We start from the raw sequence: 23,468 nt of genomic DNA, 5'->3' as shown, positions 1-23,468 counted from the left end.
AAACATTTTGAAAGTCCTTTAATAAAGGGTGTTTAAGAAAATCTAAGCGCTTATTAACACCGAACACCGAAATAATATTTAAGCGTTTCGCAGAAAAATGACTTATTGTCCGGGTGGAATATCGTATCGGAAACTGCTGCAATGTCTGTCACGATATGAATAAACAGAAATGCGCTTCTTGAATATTCTCGTCATTAATCCAATAAATCATCGAACCCGATATTTTTATACGTCATCTCGGCCGGTATTATTCATTGTACCCTTATCGGGGAAAAGATTATAACATTCCCCATTGGAACCACCATTGATCATTATCAATCACTCGTACATCCTCATAACGTGCCGTGATGTACGAGCCAACTCATTGCGTAAGAAATACCTAATAAATCGTACGGCCATCCAGAAAAATAATGTATAATATCTCATATTCGTTTACTATACATAATAATATTATATTATTAAACCTGATCTTATTCTGATCGTCGGTGGTTAATACACTTGTTACAGTTCTACTGGTTCACACCTATTGATAACTATTTATAACACGTGTGACAAACATATCTTTCTTACCCCACCCACACACACACACACACACAGAAACCATCACAGTTTCAAAATATTTTCACCCGCACATCCTTCAACCTTTGAAAATCACGAAGGCATTATACAGCATATTTCTGATGAGCATCACGCAAACAATACCAATAATTGTTTCTTGCCAGCAACGAAGGTTTTTAATAATATTATGTTTAGGTGTATACTCGGATAATAGATGTAAATTTAACATATGAGATACTCACGTATGACGAAACATTAGCCGGTGGCGTCGGGGGCTGTGACTGTTGCGGCGATGGGGGAAGTCCACCCTGGGGATGCTGCGACAAATGGTTCAGTCCGGGCGCGACCTGGTTGTGGCTGCCAATCAGACCAGCTGTCTGTTGCTGGAAATAGGAAAGAAAAATAGCAAAATAAATATACAACATAATTTAATTATGACATACTGCACACGGTGGAGTCACGCCGTTAGGTTAGGTTACCATTCGGGATGACAGGTCGAACATGTCATCCCGTTCCCCACATACCAACAACCCTACGCAAGAAAGTTGTACAGCAACGATAGTGCATTGTGCGATTCGACGCTGAATAAATCTTTTTTTGGTGGTTCGGAAACAATTGTTATACTTTGGATAATTTATTACCGAAATATTTGAACAAATAAAAAATTTTACACGATTTTATAACACTAAAAACGGAAATATTATTGGACAACTGACTCTCTGCATAAATCTAAAACGTTTCTTTAAATAATATCATAAAATTATCACGTAAATAATTTAAAAATAAATAAACATTTAAAACGATACGAGACAAGAATATGTCTAATAACTATATTAATATATTAAACTCGTATATCATTTTCATATCTACTCAATAGTTAGTAAGAAAATTTAGTTATAAATATGTGAATTACTATTTGTTGCGTCTACTTTTCATTTACATAATAGTTGATATACACATTTAAACTTTTTAAACTTTTAAAGTGCTCATACTTCTGTAATTATAATTCATAAAATACAAGTTTTACCATAACCCTGCAAACGAATATAGCCATATAGGTAATTACTAAGATGTATTGTAGCTAATCGTAATAATATGGATACACTCGATAATTTATTATCAGAGGTAAATATTTTTTTTTTAGATTTCAGTACTTTGATTTTTCAGAATAATTATTTTCTTTAATTGGATATTAAACATAACATTACTGTCGTCCATATCACTTAAAATGCACTGTGTGTTTTTTAATAAAATATTTAGACAAACGATTATATTACATTATTAAACAGATTAAATACGACCAACGTCAAAATTCTATGCAACACGTATTTAATATATTAACATGTTTAGACATACTTTGTCCACTATTTTAAAATCGCGGTACTTGTGTTTCATAATATATTTAGTTCATACGAGTAATGTAGGTACTGACAATGTTTAATGTTTATTTATTAATAGCAATCGTCTCGTTAGACGAATCCGCTTATAAGAGTGCCATTAAGTTTAAATCATTATAAATATATATTATTTACATATTAATAATACCACTATATGCGACCATGATGATACAACAAATGAACAAATTATATATACGTATATAAATATATTTAAAAGCATCACAAGACGTTGTCTAGAATTATAATAATTTAGTGGTCTTTGAAGTTTTCAATAGTCCTATACTGCCGTTTTTCAACTCATTAAAAATTATTAAATTTGGATTGTGACCAATAACATCTGTTTAAAGTTTAATATTATTCGTGCGAGTTTTTTTAAAGTTATTTTCAGAATAGACCTCCTATGATTTCATATTTTAACCAAATGTTTAAAATTTAAATCATAAGAGGCAAATACTATTGACATGTAATGTTAAGTATATAGAATCAAGATCAAATGTTCATAACTGACAATATTATATTATATGCAGTTGGCAACTGGAAATCACCTCGTACCCGACCTGACCCGACCTAACCGTCTAAACCACTTCTATACCACATAATAAAGTATAATCGAATCCGTGAATATTATGACGACAACATTTTGATCGTATGTAAATGCGTATTTGAGTATACTCGGACCGGGTAAAAAATTATGTTCGGTACAAATAAACACCCCCATGACCACCCGTCATCCCCTAAACGCAGGAACATTTATGTTTGCGTCACCGTTTGTAAACTTACCGATTGGTTGTGGTTTTGCGGGTGGCTATTCATCACCGGGACCCGATTGTCCATCATCATAGCGGACTTCTTAACTTGACCGTGAACTTGCGAGTGCGGCGACGGCACGGACATGGGTGGCGATGGAAGTCCTGCCGGCGGTGAATATCCGTTGTACACGCCTCCGTAACTGCCCACATACCCTCCAGCGTACATGCTCGAGTCCGGTTCACCTCCCTGCAAACGTTACCAGCGTATTTAAGTACGAGTCGTTATAAAAGCCATAAGTCACAGCACACAAAACACATACAAATATGTATATGTTGTATTAATATTACAGAGAGAATTTAGTCGTGGATGCGTTTTAAATCATATTGTTATTATGTATTATTATTTATGGTTATTTGGTCTCCCTCTCACCGTTCCCGTTCATGTAAATTTACGATATAAATTTTCTACTCTCGCACGCGCCCGAGCCTAGATAGACTTTACAAACTTCTTTGTCGGGCTAGGATGGTGGTCGATAAGTTTTCCGCCTGTTCGAGAATCACCACCACCACCGCCATTATCTACTATACTTACACACGTCCGACGATCGATAAAAATAACACGATAAAACTCGACTATTAATAATTTTGAATACTATTTTCCGAAAAAGTTTTCGTTTGTAAAAGTTATCGAATAGCGTATAACATAATATTGTAAATAAAATGAATCTACCACGCATAATGAAATAACAACATTATAATATTACATTGTTCACAGGATTTAATGATATTGTATATTGAATATTACCTTCGATACGAGACTCGCTCTGTATGCAGCCAGGGCCTTTAAGTAATCCTTTTTAGCGGCTTCTGTTTTCTTCTTGTAAACCTGCAATCATTATAAAGATTAAACTTAATATATTTTTTAAAACATCAAAGATTTGTCGTTCTGACATAAACGCGAAAATAAATAATCTCAAGTCATAAAACAGTTATACCATTAACCTATGAATAAGACATATTTTTTTTTTTTTACCGAATAGACAATAATTTGCGTAGTTAGAAATTATAATTATTATTTTGTACATTCGTGTTCTTTGACGCGCCATTCACATTCTTTTCGATACATAATTTTTTAATTATCGTTGAAAATTGGAAAGTTTACTAATCAAACGTTAAGGTCAATAACCGTTATGTAAAATATTTCCGAAAAATAATCATTAATCTTCTAAAGCATTCAATTAAATTTTTATAATCAAACGTTATTTAAACCAACTTATTTTGTTCAGAACATTAGCTTACCTATATCAAAAAGGAATATAACAAAAATACAATTTTCAAATAACAAAACATAATAATGTTATTTATTATGGTAAAAGAATACTTATCAAAGTACAAATTAATTAACGAAGTATTTAAAATTGAAGTTCATAAATGTTTTCATTTTCAAGAATAATTTTTACTTATTAATTTGCTTTGTTTTTCAAAATTGATGTCTTAAATTAAAATTAGTTTTTATTTATCGTTGTTATACGTTCGTACCTATTTAAATAGAATCACGTTTATGTGTCACAAACATTCGTTCGCGCTTTATTGTATGGGTCCCTTTTTCTTGTTTAATAATCACATTTCAGACAGGCGATTTGCACAAAGTCCATTCCCTTGTGTACAACATGTGAGGTGTGTGCCAGATGATGCAAAATCGGCAGTGGTAGGCGGGAACGCAGACTTTAGTAGGGTGGTGTCGAGCAAAGTTTCTAATTTAAACATTATTGATTTAAATCGCTTTTAAACGCAGCAGCCCCCATTGGTGTCCCATTCAATGAGTTCACCTCATTTCTTTCTATTGTTACAGCAAAAGCAAACTTTGCATTTAATTATTATGAATTTGTACGTTGCGTTTCAAAAGGGATCCGCATTAAAAATAACCAAATTATTACTACAACTCAGGGTAGTGACGAAATTGAATTCCTATTCTCTCCACGTCTACAGTGCCTCAAAAACACGGGTTCATTTTTCAATAAATTCAATTTTCGTATACATCAAAATGTCATGTCAAGATATTTGAAATTTACGCCACTCCTCCTCAAGATTCACAAACTCTCAACATAATACCTATTATGTTCTCACATGATCGTGCAATTTTGTTACGATCCTAAATATAGGAATAAAACAATTACACACATAAATAAAGGAATAAGAAAAGAGAATAATTATAATTAACCAAGTCGTCATAGTCAACATAGTGTTATAGTTATAAAGGTCGTGTTGTAGCATTATTACTTATTAGTTATTACGCTTCTACTTTGTTGGTTTTTCTTATATTTTTATTTCTATCAAAATGGAAACGGCCAAACATAATTTATCGTAAACGCTAATGCACCACGTCAAAAATAACACATATTATGGCAGAGTAATAAAACGTTTTACGAGTGACCTCCGATAGATTGTGTATTGGTCTTTACGATGGCATTCGGAAAAAACCGATTTAAACCATTTGATAATGAAACACATTACCGTCTATTTATTATATTAATACATTTCAATAACCAATAAACGCAATAAATTCTTAATTTGCTCTATGACATATTTTCAGCGAGCTAATAGCACGCTAAGAGTTTTGATTTACCTCGATATCGATTTATTACGGTCAGAGAAAATGTCAATTTGTAGTCAGTAGCCATAATTTCTTATAGATGACTTTGATAGTTCTATTGGGTTTGCGAGCATTAATTTGTTTTAGAAAGTTTTTTATGGGCATTTCACATAAAACTGTATAATAAACTCGTAGTTAGCTCCAACGGGATTTACAAATATTAACGACAGTTTGTTGATTTTACTACATGTCTGTTTTCCGCGTTCTGACAGTTTATCACAAAGCCGAATTTAACGATAACAGTTTCGACTAAATATAAGACCACCTCTCTACTCGATAGTATTCTTCGACATTAATACTATTACTGTTATCATAATAACTAATAAGTGGCAGTTAAAAATGTTTTGAATTTTTTTTTATTGTTTTTACGTAACACCATGATTTTCAAAACAATATATATATATATATATATATATATATATATATAACAAAATAATAAGGAACCAGAAATTGATTTATCCCGGAAGTTTCTTGTAGATTTCTCTCGATCTAATTAGAATACATATATAATATACACATGGGCCTATGAATCATGAGAATCGGGTCAGCAGATTTGTGAAAGTACTGCACTTAGTATTTTACTGTTATTAACATTTTGTTTTGTCAGTATTATAAATCCTAACAACCCATTTAATACAACATTAAAATATTATAATGTATTATGTATGCACATAATATAATTTAAGAATTTTATTTTGTTATATTATTATTATTCGAGTTCAGTGTACTTAATTTACTAACTGGCCATAACCACCATATTTTACATAATAATATAGGTACTTGTACTGCCCTAGAATATTATTATTAGTCGTTCTGCTTGTTTGTAAATCGAAAACCGTTAGTTGTGCATACTTTTGTAGACATTTGTCACTTAAACTATAAAATAGATAAATGCACACAATATTTTAATGATATTATTTCTGTTTAAACTCGAAAACATAATATATTATTATAAAACTACAACAGTACCTACTGCTTGGAAATAGATTTTTTTTGTAATTCCGTGAGCGAAAAGTAAATCAAACGTGTGTGCGTAATGATTGGTAATATTTTATGAGCACGTGCAAACTGTTTCGTTTCGTTAGTATCTCTTTCCTTATAGATACGCGGATTCCTGGCAAATTTAAAGTTTTCCATTTGATTTTCTCCATGATGTTACACGATACAACAACGGATTTAGTGTGGTGCTTGTTAACAGACATATATATATATATATATATGGTTGTTACAGTCGAAGAAATTAATAGTATACACAACTCAAACCAATATTTTCACGGAGATCGGGGAATGTTTACTCGGAAAAATATGACGAAGTGCACAGACCCGCCAGCAGTGAATACACTGAGACATCAAATAAGACATTGTATTTTTGAAACAATGAACGTAGTACCGACGGGACACGTCTAAAACAATGTTGGTGGGAAGGGGAGGGAAATTAATATTAGCATTTTCGGAAATCTCTTCTCCGACAAATTTAAATTATTTATGACGACGCGTTTTAATAACGTATTTTCGTTTTAGACACACTGTTATAATAATGTTTCTCGAAAAAGCTTTGTTGTACAACGCTTTAACGTGATATTTAGGCTAATATATCACCGCACAGTTACGTTTTAAACATACACTGTGTACAAGACGTACGTCAAATTAATAGCGTTTTTCATTAAGTTCCGTTATACACACGTAATTTATATTTTTTACGCTTACACAATAATATCGATGTTCAATTAATCACGTCTGGGGTTTCTATTCAACAAATTTGTTTTGTGTACGTTATTTTTATTATTATAAATAAACTATAAAATAATAATAGGGTATTTCGATTCGTGTCCAAAGAACTGGTTACTAGAGTTCGCCAAAAATATATTTCTCCCGCCGCCGTCCCGTTGTTGTTGTTGTTATTATTATTATTTACCATGTTTTCAGTGGCATTTTTTTTTTTTTACCCGTAGGTACTATGTGTACGCAAATATACCTCAGTGTACAAATTTACAAGTGAAAAAGCTTTAGAAATTACTTCTCCGCCGACCCGCATCATCAACACTACCCGTTCAACCTATATTTTCATAACATCAGCTCCGAGATTATTTATTCTATATGGAAAGAAAATAACTTCTCCATCCGTCCCTGCCATCACTTCTACACCGCCACCCAGTTACAGTCCTTCCGTCTCTTTCTGTTTTTCTCTTTACAGTATTTGGTTTTATTAATGTGTTCGAACTGACTGAGGGCACTCCTAAAAATGGATTACTATTTTTCATTCGTATAGATTGTGTAGCTGTGAAAAACGAAGTAGAACAACGGAAGAATGTGAAGGGTGCTTTTCTTCTCTTTAAAATGTTTCCCTTTGCCAATATAAATAATAAGAGAAAATTTTTGCGAGCTAGCGAGCTTGACAAGAGAAAGAATTGATAATAAAAAGGACTTTAATCCGTCAGTCGCACAGAAACAATATTTCATTTAGTATGGCAATTCAAAGGAACAAACGTTATTCTAAATTGATATACTTATATTTCGTTGTAAAATATTATTTTCATATCACATCATAATTTATAAGTAATCATAATACCGTGTCACCCAATCATCTTTGTAGTAGGTAGGTATTAATAATATGATAATTATTCGGCCGTTATATAACTACAGCAATAAAATGAAATACAGTAGGTATTAATTATGGTATACTTACATTTTTGTGATCTGCGTCTAACGAATCCCACATGGACGCTACGATCTTGGACACTTCGCCGAAACTAGCATTAGGATTTTTACCTTTGATTGCCGCTTGGGTGTCCCGGAAAAAAAGCGCATAAGCAGATACTGGTCTGGAAAAATAAAATGATATATTAGTATAATATACTTTATCATAGTAAAAAATATCCTCAAAATAATAATATTAATAAGTAATAACAATATCTTATAATGTAACATTCTATTTACTAAATATCATAAAACATGCGCGGTTCCACGCATTAGATGAAATAATTGTCAGACCGATTGGAAAAAACAACGCAGCTTCGACAATGTTTTTTTTTTTTTTTTCTTAACTGCAAGGTGGCGAAAATATTGTGTTTTAGCTTTATCGCCGTCTAGATTAATTATATTCTATGGCAAGAATTATTACGAAAATAAAAATCCGATTCAATTATGCTCTGGACAGTTAGTCAATCGTGGTACATGATCAATTTTTTATTTTTATTTTTAATTAAATTTTTATACTATTGAACTTGACAGGATTAAACTCCCATATAAAAAGAGACGAACATTATTGATTTATTTAATTTATATTCAGTTCAAAGTATAATAAGTAATAGTGATTCTAGATTGGTTGAAAATTGAAATACATTTTTAATTATTAGGGTTCCGAAGTTTATGACTAAGACCCGGACGTTCTGGCACACTAAATCCTATTGATGTTAATATCGCATGTATTTGAACAATAAAAATGACTATAATGTCCACTAAAAATACTCTGCGTAATTTATTTTGTTTGTATTACTTAGATAATAAAACTAATTTAACTATTCGATATTCAGTTCATTAAATTAATAATGCACATTAAAGTTATTTCATTTATTTTTTTACAAAATAATAAAACTTATATTTTATTTATGTAACTCAACATTATTTTTAATTTTTGTTTAAAGCACTATTTTAAATTATATTTATATAATGTTTTAATAATGTTATTTGAATTTTTTTTTTTATATTTTACGTTTACAATGAAACCGTTTCTGTTTTTGATTTCCATAAAACTTTTTCTTTTTACACAAATAACTAATAAATTAAATTATAAACATTGTCTAAACTTGTTTTTGTTTGTATTTTTTTTAATAATAATAAAACTTTATAATATATTAATTTACTTAATGGATTTTATACTGTTGATTTATTTATATTTGTATAGCAATAATACGAACTACATAGTATATGAAATACATAAGCAAAATAATTTAGTTATAGTTTTATTTATTATTACACTCCCTTTTTTCATTATTTTGCGATGAGGAATGTTTTTGGGGAGGATCCAATAACATTGGTGGGGAAGTTTATACGTTTAGCTTATAAGATTGGCGCCACTAATAATATTTTACAATCTCACTGCGTATAAGATTATTCAGTGTTATAAATAAATATACACACAGATATTTATCTAATATAAAGAGATGGGTGTGTGTGTGTGTGTATAAGTTATCACGCGTCCTCCACAGTATAAAGTATAGACATACACAACGGTTTTTGATGTATGAAGTACAATGTAGGCTAACGAAAATCAAATGATTATTTTCATCACGTTTTCGTGTTATTATAAAACATTATATTATGGTATATTACATTCCGTGAATTATTAGTTTTACAAATATTGATTTTAAAGAAGCAGATACGAAGAAAAGAACGAAACATAACTTTTCCCTAGTCTGTGACCGTGGTTTTCAAAGTGCTCCGGTTTGTACATTATACAAATTTATTTATGCTCCACACTATTATCGTTCTACCTATTTCTGTTGACTTTTAGCTACGTTTGGAACGTCTTGTTTAGAACGGGTTGTCATATAGGATCCCGTTAGTATGCCCCGTATGTCCAGCAGGCGCGGTCGCGTGACTGGAAATCGTACAACGACGAAACAAACACTATCCACAATCCTTCATCTATGTATTATTATGACGATCAGTGACAAGAGGAACGTTATTTTGACCACGCTGCCGATGTAGACTTAAAACTTCACTCGATCCCTTCCACCGACACCTGCACCGCTAAAGTTAACCCGTAAAAATATTATATATTTGACCAATCGTTTCTTCTTGTTAATGTATAATATTATAAACAAAACGTTTACTTGAGGAACAATGTGACTACACATAAACACAGATTTAAAAACTTTTCACACAAAAATTTTATTTTCTTCCGCGTCTGTTCGTTCACATAACGATTCATATTCCGTTCGATGTAGACGAAATTTTTTCATCGAAAAGTTTAAATGCCGAACAACTGTACATACACACACACTTGAACTAACTTTAGCAATAACCCTCCCCAGTTCATAATCATCATCCTACCCCAATCCAACGTAACAAAGATCAATACTCAGACGGAACATAAAGTATTATAAACTTTTGTTGGTGGATAACGAATGAGAACGTAATAGGGCGGCGGCGACGGACGGACGAGCAAAACGCGTGGACGGTTTTGAAGTTTTTGACGAAAATTACCACATTTCCAAAATAAAATATATTTTATGCACCCCGACGAGATGAAAGTTTCCACGAATAATAATATTCACTAGTAGAGTTCGCCGGAATAATAATATAAAATTACTATTATTATCAACCGTTTCCACTTCAGGTGTAATTATTATATAGCGTAATATATTATAATGTACGCCATGACGATTTCCAACGGTACAACTGCACTACCTAACAAATTAAAAAAGTTACGGCAACTTACGGTAAGACAACGTGCCAAATACGTCTACAAATATGTAATATAATTCATTCTATAATCGTATACTGTGTTGTATCTTGTTTGAAAGCATTATTATTTGCCGTCCGTTATTACAGGAACGGTAAGAACAATACAATATAATCAGTTCGCGTGTACGAATGAGGCATAGTACTATGCTGAAAAAAGAATCGACAGACACCTCGCCGGACACAGGTCACTATTATTATTGGTTTGAATTGTAACAAGGGGACTCCTAGGCGAGTGAATTAAGATCTCAACTCTCAATAATATTGATTTACCGAGATAGTTGTTACCACACAGCAGATTGTATTATTATATATTATTACATTCAGAAATCGATGAAATATATACCGGCCGGTGCGATTGCTGTTTATACATATCGTATAGATAAACAACGGTGCGGACGAATACCAACCAAGAGTTAGAGATATCGTTTATTAATAATATAATATTACAATGTGACGTCCTCCTATCGCGACTTTTAAACAATGTAAACGATTTAATGTCTTCTTGTCTCGCATACTCTCGGCTCAGCCGTGAATTTTTAGGCATTTCCGAGTTGCACCCCCTCGTGCCATCCCCATCCCGAGTGCTGAAAGAGGGTATTAAATATCATCGATTTAACAACATTTAAACGGCGTGTGTCGAGTGGTGCAAACGCGCTGCACATGCAACATACGAACGCGTTGTATCCACAATACACGTACATTAGCGCACACAAACGTTTAATATTTACCGCGAAACCGCCGACGTTGTGCACTTGTAGGTACACTGTAGGTATACACGATTTATATTCGGTCTGGCGAGCGCGCCATCAATTTGCATTTTATAGAGCTTAAACAGTGGCGGGATCGCTATACACATGCAGCGGCATTCATGTTATTACGATGTAATATTATCGAATTGGAATCGCCGTCTATATTCTATTGGACCGTCTGAAGTACGGATTTCTCTTCTGATGCCACCGCAACCGACCGCGTTATTCCAACGTTGCACCGCGAGCCAGATACACTCGGCTTTAGGTGCGCAAATATTGCATTCCGGATAATATGCATATTATATTGTCATTGTTATAACCATACCTCCATACTATACACGTATAATGTATATTATAAAATATATTGTTTAATATTTTGATTAACTTTCGAATTGCATAACATTAATATACGCCCGCCGACCGTCTGCGAAGTACCGTCCATGTTATCATTGTCGTTATTGCTATGCGTGCTCTTGCGTATGAGTATAATAATATTGTATACACGTATAGTGTCTATATGGGTTTTCTCGATTATAATCTAGAAGCGAATATAGAACCACTGTTCTCCGAAAACAATTCCATGTTCGTTTTTAATGATCAATTATTATCGCTGTCGGCCGCTGACGTTTTACGTAGTTATTTTACCATATATTACAATTATAATAATAATCATAATATTATGCCGGTATATTGGTGGGACGCATACTCTTGCCGCGAAGGGTAGTGTGCAGACCAAGGCGGACGTTTCCGAGACTATTTTTTATATTATCATTGTTATCTCTGTAGTGGACGTTTTACGTGCACGGATGGCGTATGACGACGAATGCACTTTCGAAATTAAAAACGACAAACAATATTGATTTCCTATGGCAAAATTGATATTTTACGACTCAGTTCGATACCGTTATTGAAAAAAAAAAAAAACAGACGACCGATAATATTAAATGCGACGTCGGAAGGGGAATATAATTTATTGACGAATAGGCATGTTGTGGAGGGATATCAGATTTATAATTGGAAAAAAAATATAATAAATAGAAATAACTTAAAATCATTTTTTATTTTATTATTATTATTATTTAAAAATGGAGTATTTTAGTGATTGCTTTTTGCTGGTGGAGGGAGAATTTTTATTTTTAACAACTGTATTCTGAAGTGGTTATTTTATTGTTCGGAACATTTCCCTTTTTTAATATTTTAAATTATCTGATGTTATAAATAAATATTTTTATATATTTTATCGAACGTACTCGACTTACATTATTAAAAAGATATATTACATTTTTGTTTTATATTTTTATTTTCACATAATGACAATCTTTAATTTATATTTTAAATAATGACAAAAAATGTTCTTCATTCACTATTGATTTATAAATATTCGATATTGTACAAAATAGTTTGTTACTAAAAAAGCTATAACTATATTTAAAATTTAAAAGTGGCAGTTAAAATGTGCAAAGAGATAAAATTATATACTTTTCCACCACTCTTCTCCACATGACCAAACTTTAAACGATTATAGCCCATAAAATCTACAAGGGGCGTAAAGCGCTATTTTGTTCAATATTAAAATATTTATGCAGACGTTGAATTTTTCAGAAATATATTTCAAAATTAGATTTTAAATTAAATTTAAGAGTAATAGTCGTATATCTAGTAAAATCACGAGAAAAACATTTGGAAATTGCAAAAAAAAAAAATACATAATTTCTAATTATTTAGAAATTTATGATTTCTTTCAAACATAATATCGTATTAAAAAGAAGAAAAAATTTAAGTTATTAACTTATTATAATTTATAATACAGTGTTATGTGTATTGTGTATAAACTTAAATGTCGGTATACCAAGTCGCTATACGCTCACGACACGAAATCTCATTTTATTGGTTTCCCATTAGGTATGTTTTAGTGTAGATACAACAATAATATATAACCACGTGATTTCGTTTCACCGTAGAATACGATAATAAAATAAAATAAACTATTGTTGTATCATAATGTACCATCCGAATGCTCTTGCAATAATTGTGTAAATAAAATTTATTCCGTTGTTCAAAAAAATCCCAATTTTTTGTTACTAGTAATTTTTTATTATCGTTATTTTTTTATGGATAGGAGGAGATATAAAGTTATTACGAATGCGCACAGTCGTTTTGTATGTGCGCAAACGAGAAGAAGAGGAAAATAACAGCACGACATGAGGCTCTTCGCGAAGACCATTTGCCGGCAACAATGGTGAGCACAGAAAAACGAAACATAAATTATTCCTAATGAGAGCTCAACAAAAGACCTCTCCATTCTCACCCCCACTGTCCCGGACATGTGTTTCGAGCATGTATATAGTTAAGAAAGATCCTTGTAGAAGGACCAACGTAAACATTGGGTACAAAGCGTCCTCGGATCCTAAGGCTAATACACTCCACTACTTGATGTTATTGCACTATTTGTATTTGTATTATTATTATTGTTTTGTAACGCATCGCTGTAAAGCCGCATTTTTTGCATTCTCGTAAAAAGGTTATTCTTCTATTTAAATTATAATACACCTACACGTTATGGTTTTCACGATGGCAATATCATTGCGTGATAATATAAAAATAAGTGAATAAGTTGCATATTTCCATAATAAAAAACAATTATGTACTGATAAATAATTGTAATAATAAGTAATTTAGACCAAGTTTTAAAACGAGCAACAGAAATTCTTTAAATAACCTGATCCGTTCAAGAAAACGTAAAGCCGTTTTTGATTTAGAGCTTTAAATTTACGTCGTCGATCAACACAGTTCGTTCAGAGTGTAATTAACATATTATTATTATGAAGTGTTGTGCACCATTACAAGGATACACGTTTTACGTTCCATCGAATGATTTATTAAATAATTAAATGCACAAAAGAAACATGAAAATAAATGAACATATTACTGGTAATTAAAGTAATTATTTTCAAGATTTACCCTTGATAGGTCAAACATATTATTTTTAAACTGTTAAAAATGTGTGTATATAATGGCGCAGCTGTTCAAACTACAAACTTCGTAGCATTAAAAATAAATACAATTGCACACACACACACACACGCGTACACATACATACACACACATGCCTGCGAGCGCGCGCACGTACATTAGTGTTTCTTTCAGTGATTCCTAAACTTTTTTTTATCTTAAAAAATCTTTAAATAAAAAAATAATGCCTTTAAAGTATACAAGCAATAAGACACTATAAAACGATAAACGTCGATTCGTATGGGAAACTGAAGACGCCCAATCGACCAGCCAAGTAGCGATACTCATGTGAAAAATGTTTCCTCGAAACCGATGAAGCTAATTTTGTAGGGCTCAGTGACGACAACGACAAAATAGCATTTTCACGGAAGAGCCAACTAAAATGAATACCATGAATAGGCACATATTGAGGGGTGCATAAAAAGGGTGTAGGGAATTTGGTTTGAAAACTTCCGAACAGCAACAGACTGCACCGGGTATTGATCCAAGTCATAACATTGTAAAACTCTCCCTTTTCGTTTACAGATAAAAACACACGCCAAATAGGAGGGTGTGTTTTGCTGAAAGTATTATAATGTATCGTGTACGGTACATGCTGCATTACTGCAACGCCGGAAACTGTCGGACGATAATTATTACACGCGATCGAATATTATTCGTCGTCGCCTACGACTTCAGTTTTATTTTTTCGTCCAATTTAATAAGCCCGCGTGAACAAAACCAATCCGTCAACAATTAATGTACTCACTTTTGTGGTTCGTTGGGATCCCTTTTCTTTTTCTTTTTGGTCGGTTTCGGCTTCTTTTGTTGCATTTTCATAATCCCGCAACCATCCAATGGTTCCGGAGATAACCTTTCCCTCTTGATTGCAAGCTAAAAACAAAATTGGTATAAATTAAGATGAAACGAATTCTACCAAGAAATTTACCTATTTACCTAAACACTTATACACGTTTCATCAGCGAAATAAATATATTAACATTCTTATAACGTCAAAGAGAACGGCGTTTGTTTATTTCATATTTCTTACATTTCAAACGGGTAATTTATTTCTTTTGTATTACTTTCTTTTTTTTTTCTAAAGCCCATGCAAATAGCATTCAATTATTTGATAAATATTAACTAAGAAACATATATATTATCCAGGTCCCATGAAATATGTATGAGAGCATCGTACGATAATAACACATTTTTAACCCGAAAATACCGTATGAAATATGGATGCGAAGGAAATATATGTATATATTTATTTTTTTAGAGGCAATATAAACCCTACCCTTTGCATAAAATTGCATACATTATTCAAACAGAATTGCCTAGAATTTTACTTCAAAACACCTACCCATTTTTATTTCACTTTACATGACATTATTGGATTACTTTGAACACTCAAAAAACATAAACAGGAAATTGAAGTTGCGAATAACAGCAACAACAACGGAGAAAAAAAATAACAATTGGAAGTTAAATTACACTATCTAGATCCCGGGCCATGAATCTCTTCACCACGACTGAAAAAAAAATCGCTTACGATCGCCATGAAATATAAAAACCATAGAATGTGCATTGCCGGTTTGGGTGGTTTGAATCATTAGAACGTTATGGACTACATACGTAAAGACAGAATATTCGCTTAAAATGTTCAAATGGAACCTATAATCACACGAAAATATTTCAAGTTAATTTGCTTTAGTATATTTTATATTTTTTTAACCAGTTTCTGAGAATATTATGACACGTAATCATTCACAATTTCATTTTAGATGATTTATCGTTACACATAACTTAAAAAATTAGCCACTGTCAGATACGATGACATGCAGAGGTCAAGGCAAACGGAGCACAGTAGTCATTTTACAGTATCGTATTTGGAAAACGGTGATGATAAAATGGGAAGGGAGAGAGATTTAAACAGTTCTCTACAATCGGAAGTTGAAATGGTTGTACTAAATAATGTGTCTAGGAACTTTAAGAAAACTCAGTGAACGTTTGTTCATAAAATCGTCTCTCCTCAAAACCTTACCCCTCTCATACAAGCAAAGAAACAATTCTCCAGGTGGTGAGTTTAGATTAGGACTTACCATAGTTTGATGCGGTGTGCTGTCGTCGCTGTCGTCGCTAGTAGTGTTGATACCTTCCGGCGTTGGCGTGGGATTGGAGTGTCGGTGCATGTCCAGTGAAGGGGTCAGTGGACTAGTGGCCGGTGGTCCCATGTTGGTGTAATGATGCGCGGGTAGATGGGTGGGTTGTGGCATGTGGGTGGGTGGGTGCTGTTGCTGTTGATGATGATGTTGCTGTTGTTGTTGTTGTTGCTGTTGCTGCTGCTGTTGCTGTTGTTGTTGCTGTTGTTGTTGCTGTTGCTGCTGCTGTTGTTGTTGCTGTTGCTGTTGCTGTTGCTGCTGCTGCTGCTGTTGCTGCTGTTGTTGATTAGTCGCTTGATGGTGCTGCTGTTGTTGGTTGGCCGCTTGGTGGTGTCGGTGGTACATCATGCCATTTTGTGCACCGTTTGTGTTATTTGTGTTGTTCAACGGAGTGTAACTTGGTTGAGAGTAACTGGAACTGTAATAAATACAAAAAATTAGTTAATTCGATGGTACTGAAATGCAGTATATCGTCATAAAAATATTACAAAAGCCCCATCAAAGAGGATTTAAACATAAGTTTGTGTTGGTAAAACGTAATCATTGAGAAATAACCTGTTCTTGTTTTTGTTTTGGACAAGAGCTCAAAAATTGAATTAATTTATTCTAATTTCATCATATTTTCTACTGAATTAATGTTTGTGGCTTACGTAAAAAATAATTTAAAGTGTACTTCAAAATAACAATCCACATTAACTGTACATTTACACGACAGAATACATTAATTTTATAGATAAAAATCGTTAGATTTTTTAGAAATTCTAATTTAAAACCACTGTCCAAACATAATTCTAATCTAAGGATAAAATCATTACCCGTATTTAACCCGAAAACTCTAAGTACATTCTGGAGAAAGTTTTACTTCCGTCTCTCTTCGACCCGAATATAACATTGATTAAAGAACCGCTCGTTATTCATTGATCAGTTTTTAATTACTAAATTGATTATTAGCAAGAATTTATTAATATTTCACTAAATACTAAAACGGCTATAATGAATACGAGTATATTACTAGTACTATTAATATATTATACATACATTTATACACATCGAGTTTTAATTGCATTCAATAAATTATATCTTATAGATTCGTCTACATTAAAATGACGTCGCGGTGAATTCAATTAACGAACGCTGTGTTATTTGTGTTTGAATGTTTTGAATTAATAATGTTTCTTGAACTCGGGCACAGAGTTACGTAATTTGTTTGTACTATATTCATCGCGTAACTCTTGTTTAAATACGAGTTAAAAATAATGACTAAATATTAACTGTCGACATAATAAATTTTAACTAAATTAAATAAAAGTAGAGAAACTTGTGTGACAGTTTAACCAAATGATGTTCTTGTTTAATGTATGTATAGTAAAGGCAACAAAAGTTATTCCGACAGCATTCAACCGAATTGTGCCGTCCGCCTCCAAATCGTTGCAACAATGGCAATTAAATATCTAACATATTATTTGTACACGTATTGTGCTGTCCCTGTAACGAATACCGAACACGAGGTAGATTCGCACTTGAAATGTGTTATCGGAGATTAGTGTTGTGTTACTAACTCAAGCCGGTTAAGTGGTCACGAAACGCCTTTGAAACTGCGTTAAGTGTGTTACTGTACATATATACATAGTCCGAAGAAGTCGACTATATCTATAAAATATACATGATATAAAACACCTATACAGTGAGACGAAAATCAATAGAAAAATGTATATCGTGATCATAAAACATTTAAAACGTGTTGATTTATAATATTTATATAGATGAATGTTTTTAAAAAAAAACTAACTATAGGTATTGCGATAATCTAAACCAAAGAGAAAATATAAATATAAACTAGGTATACTAAAAAGAATACACCATTGCGTCTGTAAAAATATATTTTAAAAAAAAAGTAATCGAGACCGTTGTTTAATCAGTTTAAAACCACATACCTAACGTTCAGTCCCAAGCCGTGTTCGTGGCCGGTCAAGTATAATGGCTGTTGGTAAGCCGATTGATGCGAATGGTGTGAGTTGTGCGAGTTCATTCCCTGCATGCCTGTGTCCTGTGGGTGATGGTGATTCATCATCTGCTAAAAGACAAAAAAATATTATATTGTATTATTTCCATCATCTTCAATCTATAGTTTAACGTAAGTAACAAAGTAACAAAACAATGACAACAATTATGAATTCAAATTATATTTTGTTAAATTTGTTCGTTTTTGTTTTGAATTTCGTTAAGCAAATACCTAATTATAAATATTATTTAAGACTGTTTTCATCATCATGATTATTGTTTTATTTTTTCGTGTACTTAGAACAATCATATTATTATTATTATTATTGTTATTAGAACTTTATTTTTTTTTTTGTTACCAAAAATATTCAAAACACCTTGAGGGGTAGCTAAAATAAAATTTAAACAAATAAAATCCAAAACAATAAAATTAAAACGAATTTCTTTAAAATATTTATAATATAATAAATTATGATTATTGAGTGCTATGCCAACATCAATGTCATTGTTGCATATAAAATTTAAAATGTTTTTAGTAAAAGACAGTAAAAAGCCATAAAACATATTTATTACATATAATATAATATATGTATATATATATATATTTAAGACTAAATTCCAAGATATATATTATATACAAAAACATTAATTTAAAAACGTAAGTTTCAATTGATTATATCAATGTTGAAATACTTAAAACGAACGTTAATTTATTTTTTAAATCGATTTTATTCATCCGTTATTATTTGTACATAAAAAAGGCAATTTAGAATATTATTCCATCATAATAATAACATTCAAAAAGATTTATCGCTATTGTTATTTTAATTTTTTTTCATAGGAAATTATGAATCTTGTGTCAAAACATTAGCCTTCGGTCATATAACACTATAAATAAAGAAACAGTTAAAAAAAAAAAAACGATTTGCCTCATAAATATTGGGAGTGACATAAAGAGAAAAAATCGTAGTATTAATGTGTTAACATACATCATCGCAGACCGTCCATTTAAAAGAAAACCAAAGGACAGAGATAATAAATACAAGCATTTATCAAAGAAAAATTTCCACCAAATGACGAAATTTAATAAAAACACAATTAGTACTCATATAAATCACGATTACAATTATATTAATAATTAAAAAAAAAATCACGATCGAATAATAAAATACGAACTGTGTATATTGTGTATATTGTGTATTTGTATATTTTATCACTAATGGAAATGATAAAATATTTTTATTTTCGGAGTTCGATCGATCGGATCGGCCGCGGCATTTAGCGCACCCATGAACGCTAGATATAGTAAATACTTCTAATATACTTCCTCTATGTTAATGGGCGCACCCAACGCAATGACAACGAATCTCCTATAGTCCAAATCAACTAATTGGTAATATTGATAATAACAGTTTTACTTATTACTTATTAAACGTATAGTCGTATTATAGAATATAATATCATATGAAGCTGTTTACAGTCAGTATAGATGGTTGTCAATCTACGACGGAAATTATTGACAGTAAGAACTAAGAGTAATAAAATAATGTTATACTTGATTATAACTTATATCTCATTGCATTTACAAGCAATAAAAATTCTTTAAATATAATGTAAAATATTGTGATAAATCTATCACGGTTGTCGTTATCGAAATTGTAAAAAATAAAATGATCTAAAAATTAATAAGTCCAATATACAAAGACTACTAATAAATGTTTGAGTTGTTGGAATGCTGAAAATTCTACATCAAGATTTGAGTTACTCATTTGTGTTTGGAATATCATATTATTACAACAAAAAAAAAAAAAAAAAAAATAAAAATAAAAATAATTTTAAAATTCTTATCTCTGTTTAATCATAAATTTAAAAATGTATTCTTTAAAATCAATAGTATTTAAAAAAATAGAAAAATGCGATTAAAAATGTTTAAAACACTTTCTTAAATATACGACATTTTTCAGATTTTCAAATAAAAATAATAAAATTCAATAATTGCTGATCTCCATTTCTTATACTGTAATATATATACATCAACTAAGACACTACTTACTTGGCTATGTTGATACGCCAATGACGATGGTTGTGGTTGCGTGTGCGAAGTGATTATGGAATCAGCCGATCCATTAGATGGGCTTGACACGTTGTTACAACTCGGCGAGGTAGTCGAATTGTTTCCTTGATTGCCCATCGATGGAATGTCGAAACCTTCATCCCCAAAACTCGGCGTGTGAAAAGTCTAAAAATAAAATAAAACACGTTAAAAACTATTATACAATAATTCGAACAAAAGATTTTTCTGATTTTCATTTAATATTATTATTTATTATAATTCATTTATTATTGTCATTGCGTGGCCGATGAGGGTCGTCCGAATTTAACGTGCCTAAATATTTTGGATCCCGTTGCGTGTCATTGTGTTTTCGAGCAGTTATTAAGTAAATCATTATTTTTCGTCATGGTGGGGATAGAATTACCCACGGGACCGGGAACTCGATCGTGCGTAATTGTTCTGATTTTAATATGCATTCCGGCAACGATATTATATCATATTATAATTATTGCAGTACGAAATGTGACATAAGAATGCATTCAAAGACTCGTCCAAATGATGTAAGTATCTTAAACGTAAGGCCTCGTATGTACCCATTAAAGACTAAAACGATGGCTATTATAATGTTAATTGAAAACCGACGCTCTTAGCATTGAACTGTGAAACTGTATTACTCTATTGTTATTTTAAAAAAGTTTTCAGAATTCTGTCGGAAAAGAAATACGATCTTCAAAAAAAAAAAAAAAAAAATCAAAGAAATAAGCATTTATAATAATCATATTTAATTAAATTTTAACTTTTCACATGGTTGTTGAATTATTGCTCCGGATGATACAAGTGGTTCAAAAAAAAAAAAAACACATATTCATTTGGAAGTGAACCATATGTATATTAAACGTTTTATGGGTGCTCAAAAACAATTTCTTAATTAACCATATTAAAAACGTAACCACTGAGCCAATAACAGTTTATTTCAACCTTCTACTTGTAATAATTAGCGCCCCGGGGCAATATAAATTTCTATTCATGATGGCCTTTTGTTTTAAATTGCTATTTGCTTTTTCTCAATTCTGTGTTTGTTTTAAATTATCTTCCCTTCCCTCCTTACTACGCCAACCCTGAACTCATTCATTTTTAAAGCGACTTCTATAATTTGTTTTTCTCTCAGCCAACAAGCCATGATGTTTTATTGATTTTTCTGATATTTAATTTAAAATTATTTTTCTTAATAATCCACAAGGCTTGTTAGTTATTTGGATTGAAAATTTAACAATAAAAATTATTTTAATTCTATTTTATAATTCGTTAATTAATACGAACACACTTAACTTAATAGGAATTATTATTTGTGAATTCAATATTATTCAAGTAAACTTAAATCGTTTTGACGCACAACTAAATTTTTAATGATTAATTTAAATTCTTCAAAAGTACTTAAGCTTACTAAAATTAACCTGACAAGACCATAAATTTTTAAATGTTAACATTTTATAGACCATATAAAAGTTTCGTAGATTAAATAAGACTAATAGAAAATAAAACGCATTTTTATTTCAAATCAAAATCGTTACGAGTAATCATTAGGTATTGAGTTTATATGTTATCTGTAAAGAAAATTGTTTGTAAAAAAAAAAACGTTAATATTCATGAAAGGACACTATTTTCATTTGTAACTTTATAAAACTTTTTTAACAAAACTTCTAACATTTTCTCAAAAAAATTGTATTTCCGCAAGACAAAAATTTAATGATGTTTTTGCAAGAAAAATACATAAATAATAAATATGCAATTATTTTTGAACTTGGAACATAAAAGAAATATTAAATATGATCTCCTTGAATTTCTCAACCGTATCTATTCGCGCGTTTCTGTTAAATTGTATTTGCGTAACATAACAAACGAATATGTAATATTATTTCAACAAAGTACAAACATTTTTATACCTAGAATTTCACAGTTTACATGTTTTTATTTTTTTGTGGTTTTAATAAATAAATAATATTTTGACATAACAAAATAATCAAACCACTATTTTTTTCATACGTCTTAAAACATATTTTTAATTAAAAAAATTAACAAAAAAAATCTTTTTGAATGTAAAAAAAACATTGTCAATTAACACGGCGATATAAATGTACTTGATTGTTTTCAACAAACGAACGTTTAAGCACGTCGTTTATTATACATATACATATAATGTAAAATGAAACACTGTATTACAGCAGCCAGTTGGCAGGTCAGAGTTAATGAAGGATCAAGGTCGAACGCGACTAAAATATAAATGCTACGTGAGATAATATCGAATTCTTTTTTTTCTACCAACAGTCCACTGTATATCAAAATCACTGTGATATTGTGTGAGAACTGATGTGAAATGTCGTAAATATCTCTTCATGCTGTCTTTTTGAATACCCCGAGTTACGTACACAACGGTTACTGGTTTTAGGTATACTCATTTAGGATCTAAACCTTTCGACGCGGGACAGACCGTACTGTACGCATATATTATACGAATATTGTAATTTTTACTGCTATACCACGATGGACTGCTAAGTGTTTGGAAATTCATCAAAGGACCCCCTTCCTCAAAAAACAATTCACAAATGTCATCTAACAACGTAAACGTATAATATTATAATTAAATTGATATTTTTGTTGTTTTAATGATATCACATGCGGGTAGGAG

The 23,468-nt window shown here is 31.3% G+C and overlaps 1 protein-coding gene across 2 annotated transcripts in view; it reads right to left on the bottom strand.

Moving 5' to 3' along the window:
- Nucleotides 1-23,468, bottom strand: part of LOC112603001 (putative mediator of RNA polymerase II transcription subunit 29) — a 100,172-nt gene that overhangs the window by 2,377 nt on the left and 74,327 nt on the right. For both annotated transcript variants that reach the window (XM_025351398.1, XM_025351399.1), the window contains exons 4-11: nucleotides 20,783-20,968; nucleotides 18,663-18,802; nucleotides 16,669-17,146; nucleotides 15,336-15,460; nucleotides 8,044-8,179; nucleotides 3,510-3,590; nucleotides 2,736-2,951; nucleotides 801-941 (exon numbers count right to left, since the gene is read on the bottom strand). In XM_025351398.1, coding sequence (XP_025207183.1) covers nucleotides 801-941; nucleotides 2,736-2,951; nucleotides 3,510-3,590; nucleotides 8,044-8,179; nucleotides 15,336-15,460; nucleotides 16,669-17,146; nucleotides 18,663-18,802; nucleotides 20,783-20,968 — 1,503 coding nt within the window. The remainder of the gene's footprint in view (nucleotides 1-800; nucleotides 942-2,735; nucleotides 2,952-3,509; nucleotides 3,591-8,043; nucleotides 8,180-15,335; nucleotides 15,461-16,668; nucleotides 17,147-18,662; nucleotides 18,803-20,782; nucleotides 20,969-23,468) is intronic.

The sequence above is a fragment of the Melanaphis sacchari genome, unplaced genomic scaffold (genome assembly GCF_002803265.2).
Source record: "Melanaphis sacchari strain LSU unplaced genomic scaffold, SCAv2.0 Contig93_pilon_pilon, whole genome shotgun sequence".
Taxonomy (NCBI): domain Eukaryota; kingdom Metazoa; phylum Arthropoda; class Insecta; order Hemiptera; family Aphididae; genus Melanaphis; species Melanaphis sacchari.
The sequence above is the reverse complement of the archived record's forward strand: the minus strand, read 5'-3'. Positions and strand labels throughout refer to the sequence as shown.